General features: G+C 46.4%; 1 protein-coding gene across 1 annotated transcript in view; it reads right to left on the bottom strand.

Moving 5' to 3' along the window:
• Positions 1-13011, bottom strand: part of CSMD2 (CUB and Sushi multiple domains 2) — a 690555-nt gene that overhangs the window by 141083 nt on the left and 536461 nt on the right. The window contains exons 30-31 of the mRNA XM_056846155.1: positions 8356-8550; positions 7747-7863 (exon numbers count right to left, since the gene is read on the bottom strand). Of these exons, the coding sequence (XP_056702133.1) occupies positions 7747-7863; positions 8356-8550 (312 nt within the window). The remainder of the gene's footprint in view (positions 1-7746; positions 7864-8355; positions 8551-13011) is intronic.

Here is a 13011-nt window from a genome sequence, read left to right as displayed (position 1 = left end):
ATAAGCTAGACAGCGTTGGCAGCCTAATCCAGTGCTCCGCATATTCCTATATAATTAAAACAGGCCTTGACAAATTTCCTTTGGCTCTTGGAGCCAACCCAGGAATTTGGGGGCCAGACTCATTTTTCAGCCTTCAGGGCTGTTTTGTATTTTAATGACCATATTTTCCAATCACTACTACAAAACCTAATCCTAAACTCATCACAGTTTCTTGTAATTTTATTAAAGCAATGACAGAAGCATTGTACAGTGTGTACATGAACAGTGTCAAGTCACAACTGACTTATGGCGACCCCAGCAAGGGGCTTTCAAGGCAAGTGAGAATTAGAGGTGGTTTGCCTTTGCTGTCATCTACAGAGTTTTCTACAGAAAATTTCCCCATCCAATTGCCGACCCTGCTTCTGAAATCTGATGAGATTGGACTATACCATGCCACCTTCCCTCCCCCAAAATGTAGCAGTATATAAATAACTATGGAGTAAACCTGGTTGTCATCAACACAATAAAAAGCTCTAACCTTAATCAAATTTGACCCTGATTTCTCATAACTTCATTACTGCTTTAAAAAGCTCGACAATTGAATTTCAGAGCCAGTACAGAAAGCAGCCAGTTAAGAAATGAATTCATCTACCACTGAATGCAGTACTGTTAACATATAAACAAGCAATGACAAGACCTTCATGCACATGCATTTTTGCGCTCTACAATAAAAAAAAGCCCATTCTGATGTGAAATGACAAATAAACTTTAAACCTCTACTGAGGATCACTGAGAGACAATACTGAAAATACACAGTGCCATAATTTTTTTTTAGGTGCCATGGCAACCAGGCATCTGAGATTTGTTGAGCCCTGAATAATAATAAAAATACATGGGCCAAAGTAGGATAGCACAAAAGGGGAAAGGGTCTAGAGCTCTGTATACTCTCCAATCACCCAGACCTTTTAAAAAAAATTGTTCCTAAGTCAAAACAGACTCCTCTCTCGCTACTGGCGACAGGACATGAGCCAAACTGGTGGGTGTTTGAGAATCTCTATGATTTGCATGTAATCGTAGGTGTGGCTAAGTGGTAGAGCATCTGCTTGGCATGCAGAAGGTCCCAGGTTCAATCCTTGGCATCTCCAGTTAAAGGGACTAGGCAAGAAGATGATGTGAAAGACCTCTGCTTGAGACCATGGAGAGCTGCTACCAGTCTGAGTAGATGATACTGACTTTGATGGACCAAGGGTCTGATTCAGTATAAGGCAGCTTCATGTGTTCATGTGAAAGAGCCCCTCACTTGCAGGTTTCATTTGTACAGCAAAATTTGCTTCTGGATCGTAGGCCGATGCCTGGACAGCAGATATGGTCGCCAACCTCCAGGTGGCAGCTGGAGATCTCCTGCTACTACAACTGATCTCCAGCCGATAGAGATCAGTTCCCCTGGAGAAAATGGCCGCTTTGGCAATTGGACTCTATGGCATTGAAGTCCCTCCCCTCCCCAAACCCCTCCCTTTTCAGGCTCCACCCCCAAAATCTCCAGGTATTTCCCAACCCAGAGCTGGCAACTCTAACAGCAGAGCATCCGCTAAGAATTACCCAACCAGAATAGCATTGCTCACCACTAGTTCTACCAAACCAAACCTTTGAGTCAGTTGCTCTGCGGCAGCGCTTGTGCAGATTGTGCCCAGAAGCAGAGCTCCAAGTTCATTTTTTTAAATTATCACTTTCATTGTAAATGCATCTGGGTGACACGCAGAATTTTTCCTCTCTAACAAACAACAAGAAGGTCATTAGAGTATTTTTTCAAAAGAGCTGCCTTCTGAACGTTTGTGGTTATTTATGTATCTTTACATATCCTTTTTTTTCAAAGCACAACAACAGCTTTCTGCCTCGAAACCCTGAGGCTCAAATTCTTGTTGTCACCAGTTTTGAGGGCTTTTTTTTTTCCTTGCAAGATTTATTTGCAGCTTGTAAATGCCCCGTTTATGGGTCCCTCGCTAGGAAATGTCAACACTAAAGCCAGCAGAGATGTTTTCTGAACTTTGCAAAATCAGTTGTCTTGCTGGAACGCCATGAGGGGGCTCTGCCTGTACTGGGGCAAGCCCCCAAATAAATCCTTCCTGGGGCAAGCCCCCAAGGTTGCCTCTTGGTGGCCCTCAGAATTTTGTGCCCAGTTTAAGAAGATACGGGTTTGGGCGAATCAACAGGAAGCGCAAAGTTCTCATCTATTGTTGCAACAGCTGGATTTGTGAAATACAAACCAGCTTCTACTTAGGGGACCCTTGTGAAATTCCTGCCTCCCTAGATCAAGATCCTGTGAAGATATGTCCAGAAATCCATTGGGAGGGTGCCCATCACCTATCAGTGACATGGAATTTGCCACTTGCCATCAGAGAGCTACTAAGAGGAGCTATAAGCAATATCTGTTGTATAGCCTAAAGACAAATGTGCCCTTTTTCAGCTTCACAATGGCAACCAAGGAGTCTATGAACACTTCTGAGAATGGGCACCCCCCCCCAAAAAAAAAAAAAAGATATACCCTATCCTGTCTCTGGAAGCCTTGCTGGGGCATTAGCCGTATACTAGGACTGACCAAGACATAGATTTTTTAAAATTCCCTCCTAATTGAATTTATATATGTCAATCATACCTGTAGCAATGCTGGATGTAATATTACTTTTGTATTTTTTAATATGTCCAGAACTGCATCCAGTGTCTCAGATTTGTATTTGTGGGGCTATGCTGTTGGAGCACAAACATTTATTGATCTAAATTTGTATAAACTTGTAGAGAAGCAGCTGGCTCCTCTGCCCCGTCCACCCACCCACCCCGCTTCCATGCCTGGAACCCTGTCCAAGATGGTTTTTCTTTCCCCTTCAAGTTCCATCTTTTGGGCTTTAGTCCACATCCAATGAAACTAAACCTAAGTATCGCTAACTAGACTGTTCACACTTTCTTCCCCAATTTACACTCACTCCCCCCCCCCAGCCCCTTCTTCCCTCCTCTCTGGTGCTATGTCAAACGTCAAGTGCTATGCTCAATGATGGCACCAAATGTACATAAGTGTCATCAAATCTCAACTGATGCAGTGACCCCAGCAAGGGGCTTTCAAGGCAGAGGAGGTTTGCCATTGCCTACCTCTACAGAGCCTTCCTTGTGTTGGAAGAGTTGTATTGTCTAGAAGACCCAGCAGGGGGCGGGCAAGTGGTCAGCTAGTTAGGGTTGTAAGGTTAGAGACCTTTCCACCCTTTTTTCCACACCTCTTGTCTGTCCTTAGACTGGTACTCTTAGGGGACAATTTACTCCTCCTTCTCGGAAGTCATTCTACACTTTCCCTCCCTCCTTAGCTAGATAGACAGCTAGAGGCTCTGTCTTTCAGCATTCCTATCCTAAAGATAGGACATTTTGGAGGACTTTCATTCATAGGGTCGCCATGAGTCGGAAGCAACTTGACGGCACTTAACTTAACACACACACACACACATCCTAAAATGTAGTTTCCTCAATAAAGGCAACTTTATCTTTAATCAATGAGTCTGACCCTTCTCTGCGTACTTAGCATACTCTGCCAACACCTTGGTGGTTTCATGTCCAAGTACTGACCCTGCTTAGTTTCTGAGACCTGATGAGATCAGGCTACAACATACCGCTTTCCTTCCCGATGGCACTGTACACATGATTAAAAATTAAAAATGACTTACGATACACTCATCATATACTATGGGAAAACGTGGATACAGCTTAGGAAAGCTGTCCCTGGTGAAACAGCCAACCCCAGATGTAGCCACGTATGATCTTTGATGGAGCAGCATGCTCTGTGGTATTGCAATAGGGCATGTCTCTTTCATCAGCTATTGTCTACATGATTATTACTACCCAGGGGAAACAGTGTTGTGTCAAGAGACCTCTCCGGAGTTGGCCGAGGATAGCTGCTCCCTGTCACTTCATCCCTGGAAGGTGTAAACCTCACCAAAATTAAAAAGTGCATTATAGAGCTTGATTGTAACAGCACTACTTTTTGTGCTCGCCGCGTTTGTTCATCTCAGTTTTTCAGAATACTACCACCACGCGGTTTGCCCGCTTATACTTGTTATTTGACAACTCCTCGTCTTTCTAGAGCCTTCTGTTTAGCTAGACTGAATGCTGACCCCTCTAGGGTTATGCAGGGCAGAATTCTGAATATACCATACCAAGCCGGGACCTGTCCTTGCTCTTCTGGCTCTATTGATTCATTAGCTCATGCCCTCTTGGAACGCCGCTTTTATGAGGAACTCCGATCACGTTATATCTCTCCCCTTTTAACATATGAATCTAATGCCTCTGTGTCTGACATAATGCCTTTTTTATTAAGAGACAGGGATCCCAAGGCTACATTGTCAGTGGCAAGATTTATTTCAGTCTTTATATCCCTCAAACATTAGATTCACGCTGCTCAAGATCAATGGATCAAGGCGCTTCTAAGGGATAAAGGAAAGGAAGGTGTAAACCACCAATTTGCTTTGGGATCCCGGAGTCTCTTGGAAGCTTGCTGGGATTCCACAGCAAAGAAGATCGGCAAGGGATATCCTTCCCTGAATAAGGCAGCTAGCCTGCGCAGCCGCAGAGAAACTTAGAGCACTATTCTAAGATGTGTCCACAGTTCACATGCATTTTAACGGAATGTGGCATTTAAACAGTCCACGTGCATTTAAATTTAGTGTGGCATTTAAACTGAGCACATGAACGAAAGCAGACTCCAGATCCCCTGGTGGTGCGCAAAGGCTCCTTACCAAACATATGAGTAAGGGAAAGCTTCCGTAATGGTGGAACGTGTGAAAAACAATGAGACAAACAAACTCGATGACAAGGGATTTCAATTGATATAACCTGTTAATCGCAATATACAGCATAATTACTCTTCAATGAGCCTTCTTAATGTAAGTTTAAAGGCCATTCTGACAGGCAGTTTTATATCTTCTATCTGACTGGAAGCCTCATACCACTACCTCCTTAGCTGTCACGAGGCTCTGAGGATTGATTGTCAATATCTTTGGATAATTTCCTTCCCCCACCATTCTTTTAACATCATGATTGTTCATTTGTGTGATTTCTTGATGTTGTGTGGTCGGCTTATGCAATTTGTAAACTGATAAAGGTTTTTGATTTGATTGATAAGAGCATATTTGATAAGAGGCCAAACAGTGTTTATGCAGCAATTCTGCAGAAGGGCGGAATGCAATATAGGGTACAGAATTCAACTTCCCGAGACTGTCTGCTTTTGTTTTCTTTTAAAAAGCAAGTTGCTAGCTTTTATGGTTAGGGAGATATTCTGGAAATGGTGACAGCATTTCCTGCTGGTAGAAGCCAGACAAGAAAGCTCTGAATAGGATCTCCAGTAGCAGGGGATGCTCTTCAAAGCTCTGCCATCTCCCCGCTCCCCATAGGTAATGCCTTTATTAATGAAAGGTCTGTTGATCATGTAATAATCTCTCCTTCCTGCCCAATATTTATTTTTAAAATGTTTTTGCATGTGTATTTCAGTTCTGGTTTTAACTGTTTTAATTATGTGTTTGTAGCTGGTTATAATGGTTTTTAAGATGTGATTTCATTATGTATGTTTTAAATTTGCTGGCCACTTTGATGGCCCTTATGAGGGCAGAAAGGTTGGGGGGTATAAATGTTATTAAACGAAATAAAAATGTAATAAATTTGATACACAATTATGCAAAATGGCGGGAGGGGAAATTATATTCTTAATATGTATTTGTATACAGGTTGCAGAATGAAGTATTTTCAGGGCATAATTTGATACACAATTTTGATTTAAAAAAAATTATAGCATTTATATAGGGCTGAGTAGTAAAAGAACTTAAATTAACCTTGTAATAGTAATGACAGTCTGGCAAAGCAGGCCACTTTTACTATCCCCCACATTATAGGTGAAGGAGTTAAGGGTGTGAAAGTGTGGTTTTCCTAAGGCTACCTTGTGAATACACAGCTGAGGTGACATTCGAACTAGCAACGTCCCAAACTGCAGCTCCTTTTCCTGGCTCCTCTCGCTACTTTAGTGAAGAGGAAAACCAGGGCCCCGTTTAACAAGTGGATGAGTGGCATCTGCTGCCATAAACCTGTCAACTCTTGTCTATAAATCTATTCTGGGAAAGCAAAGCTCCATTCAGCAGGGTGAAGCAGCCTGTCTCACAGGGGTATTCTTCACGGAGATTTGCTGCTGTTTCAACGCTGATTTGCGTCGGAGTCAAATTTTGGTTATTCACTGGAGATCCGTATTTTCCCCCACTGAGCAAAATAAGCCGCGTTAAAAGAGAGGCAATCCAAACCACTTTTGAGACGATCTTTCCTGTGGACACGTGTTTTGTTGCTCGGATGAAAAAAATGTTTGCTTTGCTCCCCGGGACGTCTCCTTTCTCCTCCCCCAAGAAAGGTGATTGGCTGGGGGAGTTTCGCGCTCGGACAAGAATACCGCCCCTTTTGCTGCCTGCCTGCCTAGAATCCTGGCACTTCTCTCCCTCCGTCCCCACACGCCTTCCCCGCCCCTCGCCCGGGATGGGCCTTGGAGCTGGGCCCACACCTCCAAGCCCAGGGGGACGTCGGAAGGACGGCTCCAGGGGGAGACCGGCGGGGCCACGCCATGTGCTCCTCGTGTGCTGGGGGTGGTGGTGGTGGCAGCTCAGTCTAGGGCAGCTGGACCCGTGGGGGGGATGTTCAAGGGAAGGGGCTGTTGGCCCCTCTACCCCAGTGGGGAGGGGGGATTTTTGAGAATTCGGATGGGAAAAATGTGCATCCTGAGAGCGGAAAACCCAAGGCAAAACTCCCTCCCATCACTCTTCTGAAGAGTGGCGGCCAGACTGCTCTTATCTCCCTCCTCTCTCTCGATGCACTGTGGCCGGATCATGGCCGGCGTGCAATCCAGGGGCCTTCTTTCCTCTCCCCCCCCTCGCCATGCACACTGGCTGGATCGGGGCTGGTGCGCAAGCTAGGAGCCCTCCTGTCTCTCACGATGCAATGTGGCCGGATCATGGCCGGCGCGCAATCCAGGGGCCTTCTTTCCTTCCCCCCCTCCCCCCCGCCATGCACACTTTCAGCTAAACACTTCTCTGGGCACATCGATTCCCTGCCCCCCCAATCCTGTCTAAAGGGCAATGGGTTCCACACTTATAGAAAATAGAGGGAAGCTTTGAGGAAAGCGCTGCCTTGCCCCCCCTCCCAATTTGGAATCTGACTGTTCCAAAAGCAGAACAGAGCGAGGGTAGAAGAAAAATGGAGACCAGAGGGACTGGTGCTTGTTTTTTGCGCTGGGGCTGGTGAACCGCACGAGGTAATCTGCTGGGCGGAGTTGGGGTGGAGCTGGGGGCAGGCATAAACAATGAGCCTGTTGGAAGGGGAGGCCTCCTGCAAAAGGGACAGACCAAACCGTTGTCAAATACAGCGTACTTTGTTCCCATGAAAAACCAAAACTACAGATAATTGACGGGGATAAATCGGGGCCATGAAAAAAAACATTTAAATCTTGTTTTTTTTTAGTCCGTGGCAAAACAGAAGCAAAATCTACCGTGAAAAATGCCCCACATAGCAGATTCTGGGGTACCATTAAAAAAAAAAGCTAATTGACAACTATCCAGTTCTAATAATCCCACCATCACATGGGGCACCATTTGGATGTTCTGCCTCAGGCACCGAAAGTGTCTTGGGCTGTCCCTGCTGAGCATAAACAGAGCAATCGAGACCCAGCTAGAGATTGGGGGTTCATGACCACCCAGGATATACCGTAGTCCTTGGGTACCACGATGAAATACAGGCACACTTGTCCACTGGTGTAATTCCGGGGATAGTTTGGAGACAGGACAACGCCATCCGATCCCGTGTACTGGCCACCACATGGTGCTGAAATAGATTAAACCAGGCTGTCAAGTTACTAGTCCTCCAGCCCTTCCCTTTCTCCTTTCCCTCAGCTTTACTTCTGAAGATGCCCAGGTGAGTCTTGTTAATTCAACGCACAGCAAGCAAAGGGCACACTGCTAATTCTCATTAAGGACATTCTGAATCCACCCTAAGCAAAGACTGTGCCTGATACATATTTCATTATGAACACTGTGCCGTCGACTGGATGTCATAAATGGGATATACCTTAATGTGCGATTTTTCATGACTGCTCAATTGATCTCACAACCTGGAACAGTGTAAAAGATGGCTTGGAATATCTGGGTTGTTGGCCCATCAAGGGGGCTTGGACAATTGCCTCTTGACCTGTTCGCCTCCTATTACCCTACGATTCTAGATGTGCTACAGTTCTGGCACTGCAGAAGCTGCTCTGTGCTGGAACTCCAGTGACACTCAAGGATGCTTCTTAAAGGCAGAGGTCCACCTGCCGCTCACCTGTACAGGTAGGCCGTGGTTTGTTCCATACGGGTTTCCCATCTCCTCCCATGATGCACGTCAGGGTGGACACCCCCTCGATCAAGTAGCCGCTGTCGCAGTAGTATGTGATAGTTGAGCCTAGCTTCAGCTCTGCCCCAGCCCGGGTGCCATTCTTAATTAAGCCAGGGTCAAAGCAGGATTCTCTGGGGTTTTCTGCAAGAAGAAAGACCCAGGAGGTTAATTGCTTACCACCAGTCCTGGTTCTCCTTTGTCATGCTGAGTAACCACGGTCCAGAGGAACCTCTCAGACAGAAAAGAGGCCATCGGGTTAGCTGAGCTAACAAAGAAATGGAGCTTTTGCAAAGAACGGTGATTATGAGAACAGTGAAGAGACAAGATAAGCAATCTGCTTTCATTAGCTGACTATGGATTATCTGTACCAATGGTATTTATAATCAATACAATGACCATAAGAATGCAACTTGATGAGGACATTAATTCAAAACAACAAAAAGGACGGCGCTGAAGAGGTCCTGTTTGGGCATCAGAAACAGGAGGCCTGCACAAGATGGGTTGGGATAGCTGAGTCTAGGAGCCCCGTGGCGCAGAGTGTTAAGCTGCAGTACTACAGTCAAAAGCGTTGCTCACGACCTGAGTTCGATCCCGACAGAAGTCGGTTTCAGGTAGCCAGCTCAAGGTTGACTCAGCCTTCCATCCTTCCGAGGTCGGTGAAATGAGTGCCCAGCTTGCTGGGGGTAAAGGGGAGATGACTGGGGAAGGCACTGGCAAACCACCCCGCAAACAAAGGCTGCCTTGGAAACGTCGGGATGTGACGTCACCCCATGGGTCAGGAATGACCTGGTGCTTGCACAGGGGACCTTTACCTTTAGGAGCAGTGGGGTCAGAACCGAACCTGAACCATGGGCTGAGAAATCTGCCCCAGTATTTGAAGGGCAGCATCAGGCCCTCAAGCTCATGAGGGGCGATGAAGGGATCTTTTCTCAAGAATCTGTGGGTTGGGATTAGCTGAGTCTAGGAGCGGTGGGGTCAGGACGAAATCTGAGCCATGGGCTAAGAAATCTGCCCCAGAGTTTGAAGGGCAGCCACAGGCCCTCAAGCTCATGAGGGGTGGTGATGGGATCTTTTCTCAAGAACCACCTGCGGGTCCAGGTTGGAGTCTTGAATATGACAATCAGGAGCCAGACTTGGGCTCTGAAGCAGAAGATGTGCCCGGAGGGGCTCTCTGTGCCAGGCACCCTCTCCAGCTCCCCAGAACTTCACCACCAACAAGGAGGAGGAAGAAGAAGAGTTGTTTTTTATATGCCAACTTTCTCTACCACTTAAGGAAGAATCAAACCGGCTTACAATCACCTTCCTTTCCCCTCCCCACAACAGACACCCTGTGAGGTAGGTGAGGCTGAAAGAGTGTGACTAGCCCAAGGTCACCCAACTGGCTTCATGTGTAGGAGTGGAGAAACAAATCCAGTTCACCAATTAGTGACTGCCGCTCATGTGGAGGAGTGGGGAATCAAACCCGGTTCCCCAGATCAGACTCCACTGCTCCAAACCACTGCTCTTAACCACTGCACCACGATAGCAAAGCAGAAATGTTCCTCATTTGGCAGCCGGTTTAAGAAGGCCAATCTTCCCTTTGTGGCCTGCCAGAGTTGAGGCTTACTTGCGACCATTATCAAGATACCAACTTTTGGGAAAAGAATAAATTCTGATGGCTTTCACAACCTCAGTTGGAAACTACCAATATCTCCATATCACAGCCTAGATCTCCAATGAAGTTCCAGACCTCAGCCAGTTTTTAGGGTTGCTAACTTTTTACCCAGCCACTGCATCTCTGCCTCAGATGGCACTCGGATTTGCAAAAGCTGGCGGGCAACTACGTTTTCGTTCATGTTGTGAAAAGCTTCGCCGACCAATTTCTGCCCATCAAGCTGCTGTTAAAAGCCCAGGAGCAGCCTAGGTCAAATCCTTCTCCTGCCCCTAGTCAACTGCAGCGCTGTTTGATAGAACTTCCTCCTCTTGGAATGATTTTGCTCTGCTTCCAACCTTAGCCCTGTACAGTCCCACTACCTGCCGTGTGCTCAGATTATGGTAAAATGTTCCTGGATTCATGGAAGGAGCATCATCCTAGGGTGGCCAACACGCCTTCGGGTGCATCCTCACTATCACATAAAATGGATTATCATTAACCTTTAGCACGTTACCCTATGTTGTCCCAGAGACAACTTATTGCAAAGATAGTTTCAGGCAAGTAGCTGTGTTGATTTGCAGTAGAAGAGCAAGGTTTGAGTCCAGTAGCACCTTACAGGCTAACAAGATCTCCAGTATATAAGCTTTTGAGAGTCAAAGCTGGTATCAGACAAAGGGAGCTTTGACTCTTGAAAGCTTATACCCTGGAAATCTTGTCGCTTTTGAAGGTGCTACTGGACTAGAACCCTGTGGCACAGAGTGGTAAGCTGCAGTAATGCAGTCAAAGCTCTGCTCATGACCTGAGTTCGATCCCAACGGAAGTTGGTTTCAGGTAGCCACCCGGTGAGCACAAGGACAGATCTGGGAATGGGGCAGGAGTATTAAGAGGCTGTGTGAGACACATGAAATTCTGCCAACTGCACTGTATCGTACACATACATGAAAAGTAACCCAATGAATAGGTTCAAGCTGCTTATGAACGCCCATCCAAAAACGGGCTCCCCGCTTGCAACCAGCAAGCGGAACGTGTCCTGGACTGGCTGCTGTTCTAGCATCCCTACTGCAGATGTAGGGATTCGTCAAGACATATGAAGTGACCATATGCCGTGTCAGACCATTAGCCTGGGGCCGCACAATGTTTTTGCAAGAACTTGTGCCTGCTGGAAAATACTGGGAAACACTGCATGGGCAGTAGAAAAGAAATAAAGCACGACGGGCAGGCAAGGATGCGTATTTATGAAAAAGGGATACCTAAGTCGGTGGTGCACCAGAAAATATTCTACTGTATTGTGGCTCAAAAACAAACAAAAAAATAATCGAGAGGTTGAAATCAGAAACCCATCAATCTTCACTTGATCTGTCTGCTGCCGAACCCCTGCTCTGAGCAGTGTGTGTGGGGGAATTAAAACCCCTCCCCCCAAAAAACCCCAAAATGATATTGACTGCAATGTCACGTCACTTCTACAAAAAAAAAAAAAAAAAATCCAAACTAAAATAGAAGTAACATAGGGTAGCTCTAGGAATTGCCACAAACTCTATGGATAGCTCTTGACAACAGCACTACAGGCAATTCCTAGAGCTACCTTTGTCACTTCTGATTTTTTTACCAGAAGAAGCATGGCACTGCAGCTGGTGCCATGCCCCCATATCCCCACCCACAGCCTTCTCACTGATGGAAACCCTAGCTGGACAGGGCCAAGCAACAAAGTGGGGGGGGGGGAAGAGAAAAGATGGAGCAATATTGAAGGTTGTGGGACTGGCCAGGTCTGCTAGTTCATACTGTAAATTTGATAGCACAAAGATACCGCTGTGCTCCATTGGAAGAGAGGAGTAACCAGCAGGAAGACATAATAACAAAGAGGCAGCTTGTTCTGACCACTCCTCCTTCCAAAATCACGTTGGAACAAAAATGGCGCAGTTGCCACTAAACGTCCAGTGTGGATCAGGAGCTGCCATGGACTAGTGGTAGAAGTACTCAAGACCAACACTCTGTCAAGGCCAGTTGGCTCGGCCTGGCAGCAACTCACCAGGGTCTTTCACATCATCCAGTCCGTTTCACCGGACACGCTGGGGATTGAACCTGAGACCTTCTGCAGCCAAAGCAGATGCTCTGCCACTAAGCCATGGCCCCCTACATTGGGAAGGGGGGGTGGAGAGGATCTTTTGCAGCAAAGTGTTTCCTCGACGCTAGGCAGCAAAAGCGGCCCAGCATATACCAGAGCTCAGAAACCACTCGTAAGCAAAAACAAGAAAAAGTGGCAGCATTGCCTTTTGTGGGTGAAAGATTCACTGCTAAGGAATAGATGACCAGCCCTTTTCCCCCTGCACAAAAGACACCGACAGGCTTCCGGTGACCATTTCTCTTCTTTTTCTTGTTATTGTGAAGAGTTGGGCTGCCTTTCATGTAAGATGCAGCCTGACACTTGGCCTCCCGCCCGGCTGTCAGACAGCTGTACTCTTGATCTCTGGCTCCATCCTTCCTCTGAGAGGGGCGAAAACATAAAATGAAATAAAACTGTGCTGCCCAGTCCTCCTTCTCTCCTTCTGAGGCCGTTAGGAGACTCTGTCTTGACCATTCTTCTCACTGTTCTTGTGCATTCTTGTCGTTTTATTTTTTTCCTGGGGATCTTTCTTGCTGTTTGTTTCCCTTCAACTGTCTCAAAACCATCCTAGAGAACATAAGACTGCGCCTTCTGGAACATTTTCTCTGCTTTACACTTGCTCCTGTCCATTTGTTTCATTTTGCAGTATATCAGCTTCACCGTCTTTTCTGTATCTCATGTAACTGGAGCTGCCACCGAAATTTTGCTGAACGTGAAATCAGCAGAAAGTTGGGTGGGGGGAGGGTTCTGAGAGGCACTTGGGGTAGCCCAAAGTATTGGGGAGGTGGTAGAAGATCCAAAGCTCCCTAGTCCTACTTCTGTACATTTCCCCTTCAGTCCAGTAACATTCAGCACAAAATGTTGCATG

This window comes from Euleptes europaea, chromosome 3 (assembly GCF_029931775.1).
Source record: "Euleptes europaea isolate rEulEur1 chromosome 3, rEulEur1.hap1, whole genome shotgun sequence".
NCBI classification, from domain to species: Eukaryota; Metazoa; Chordata; class Lepidosauria; order Squamata; family Sphaerodactylidae; genus Euleptes; species Euleptes europaea.
The sequence above is the reverse complement of the archived record's forward strand: the minus strand, read 5'-3'. Positions and strand labels throughout refer to the sequence as shown.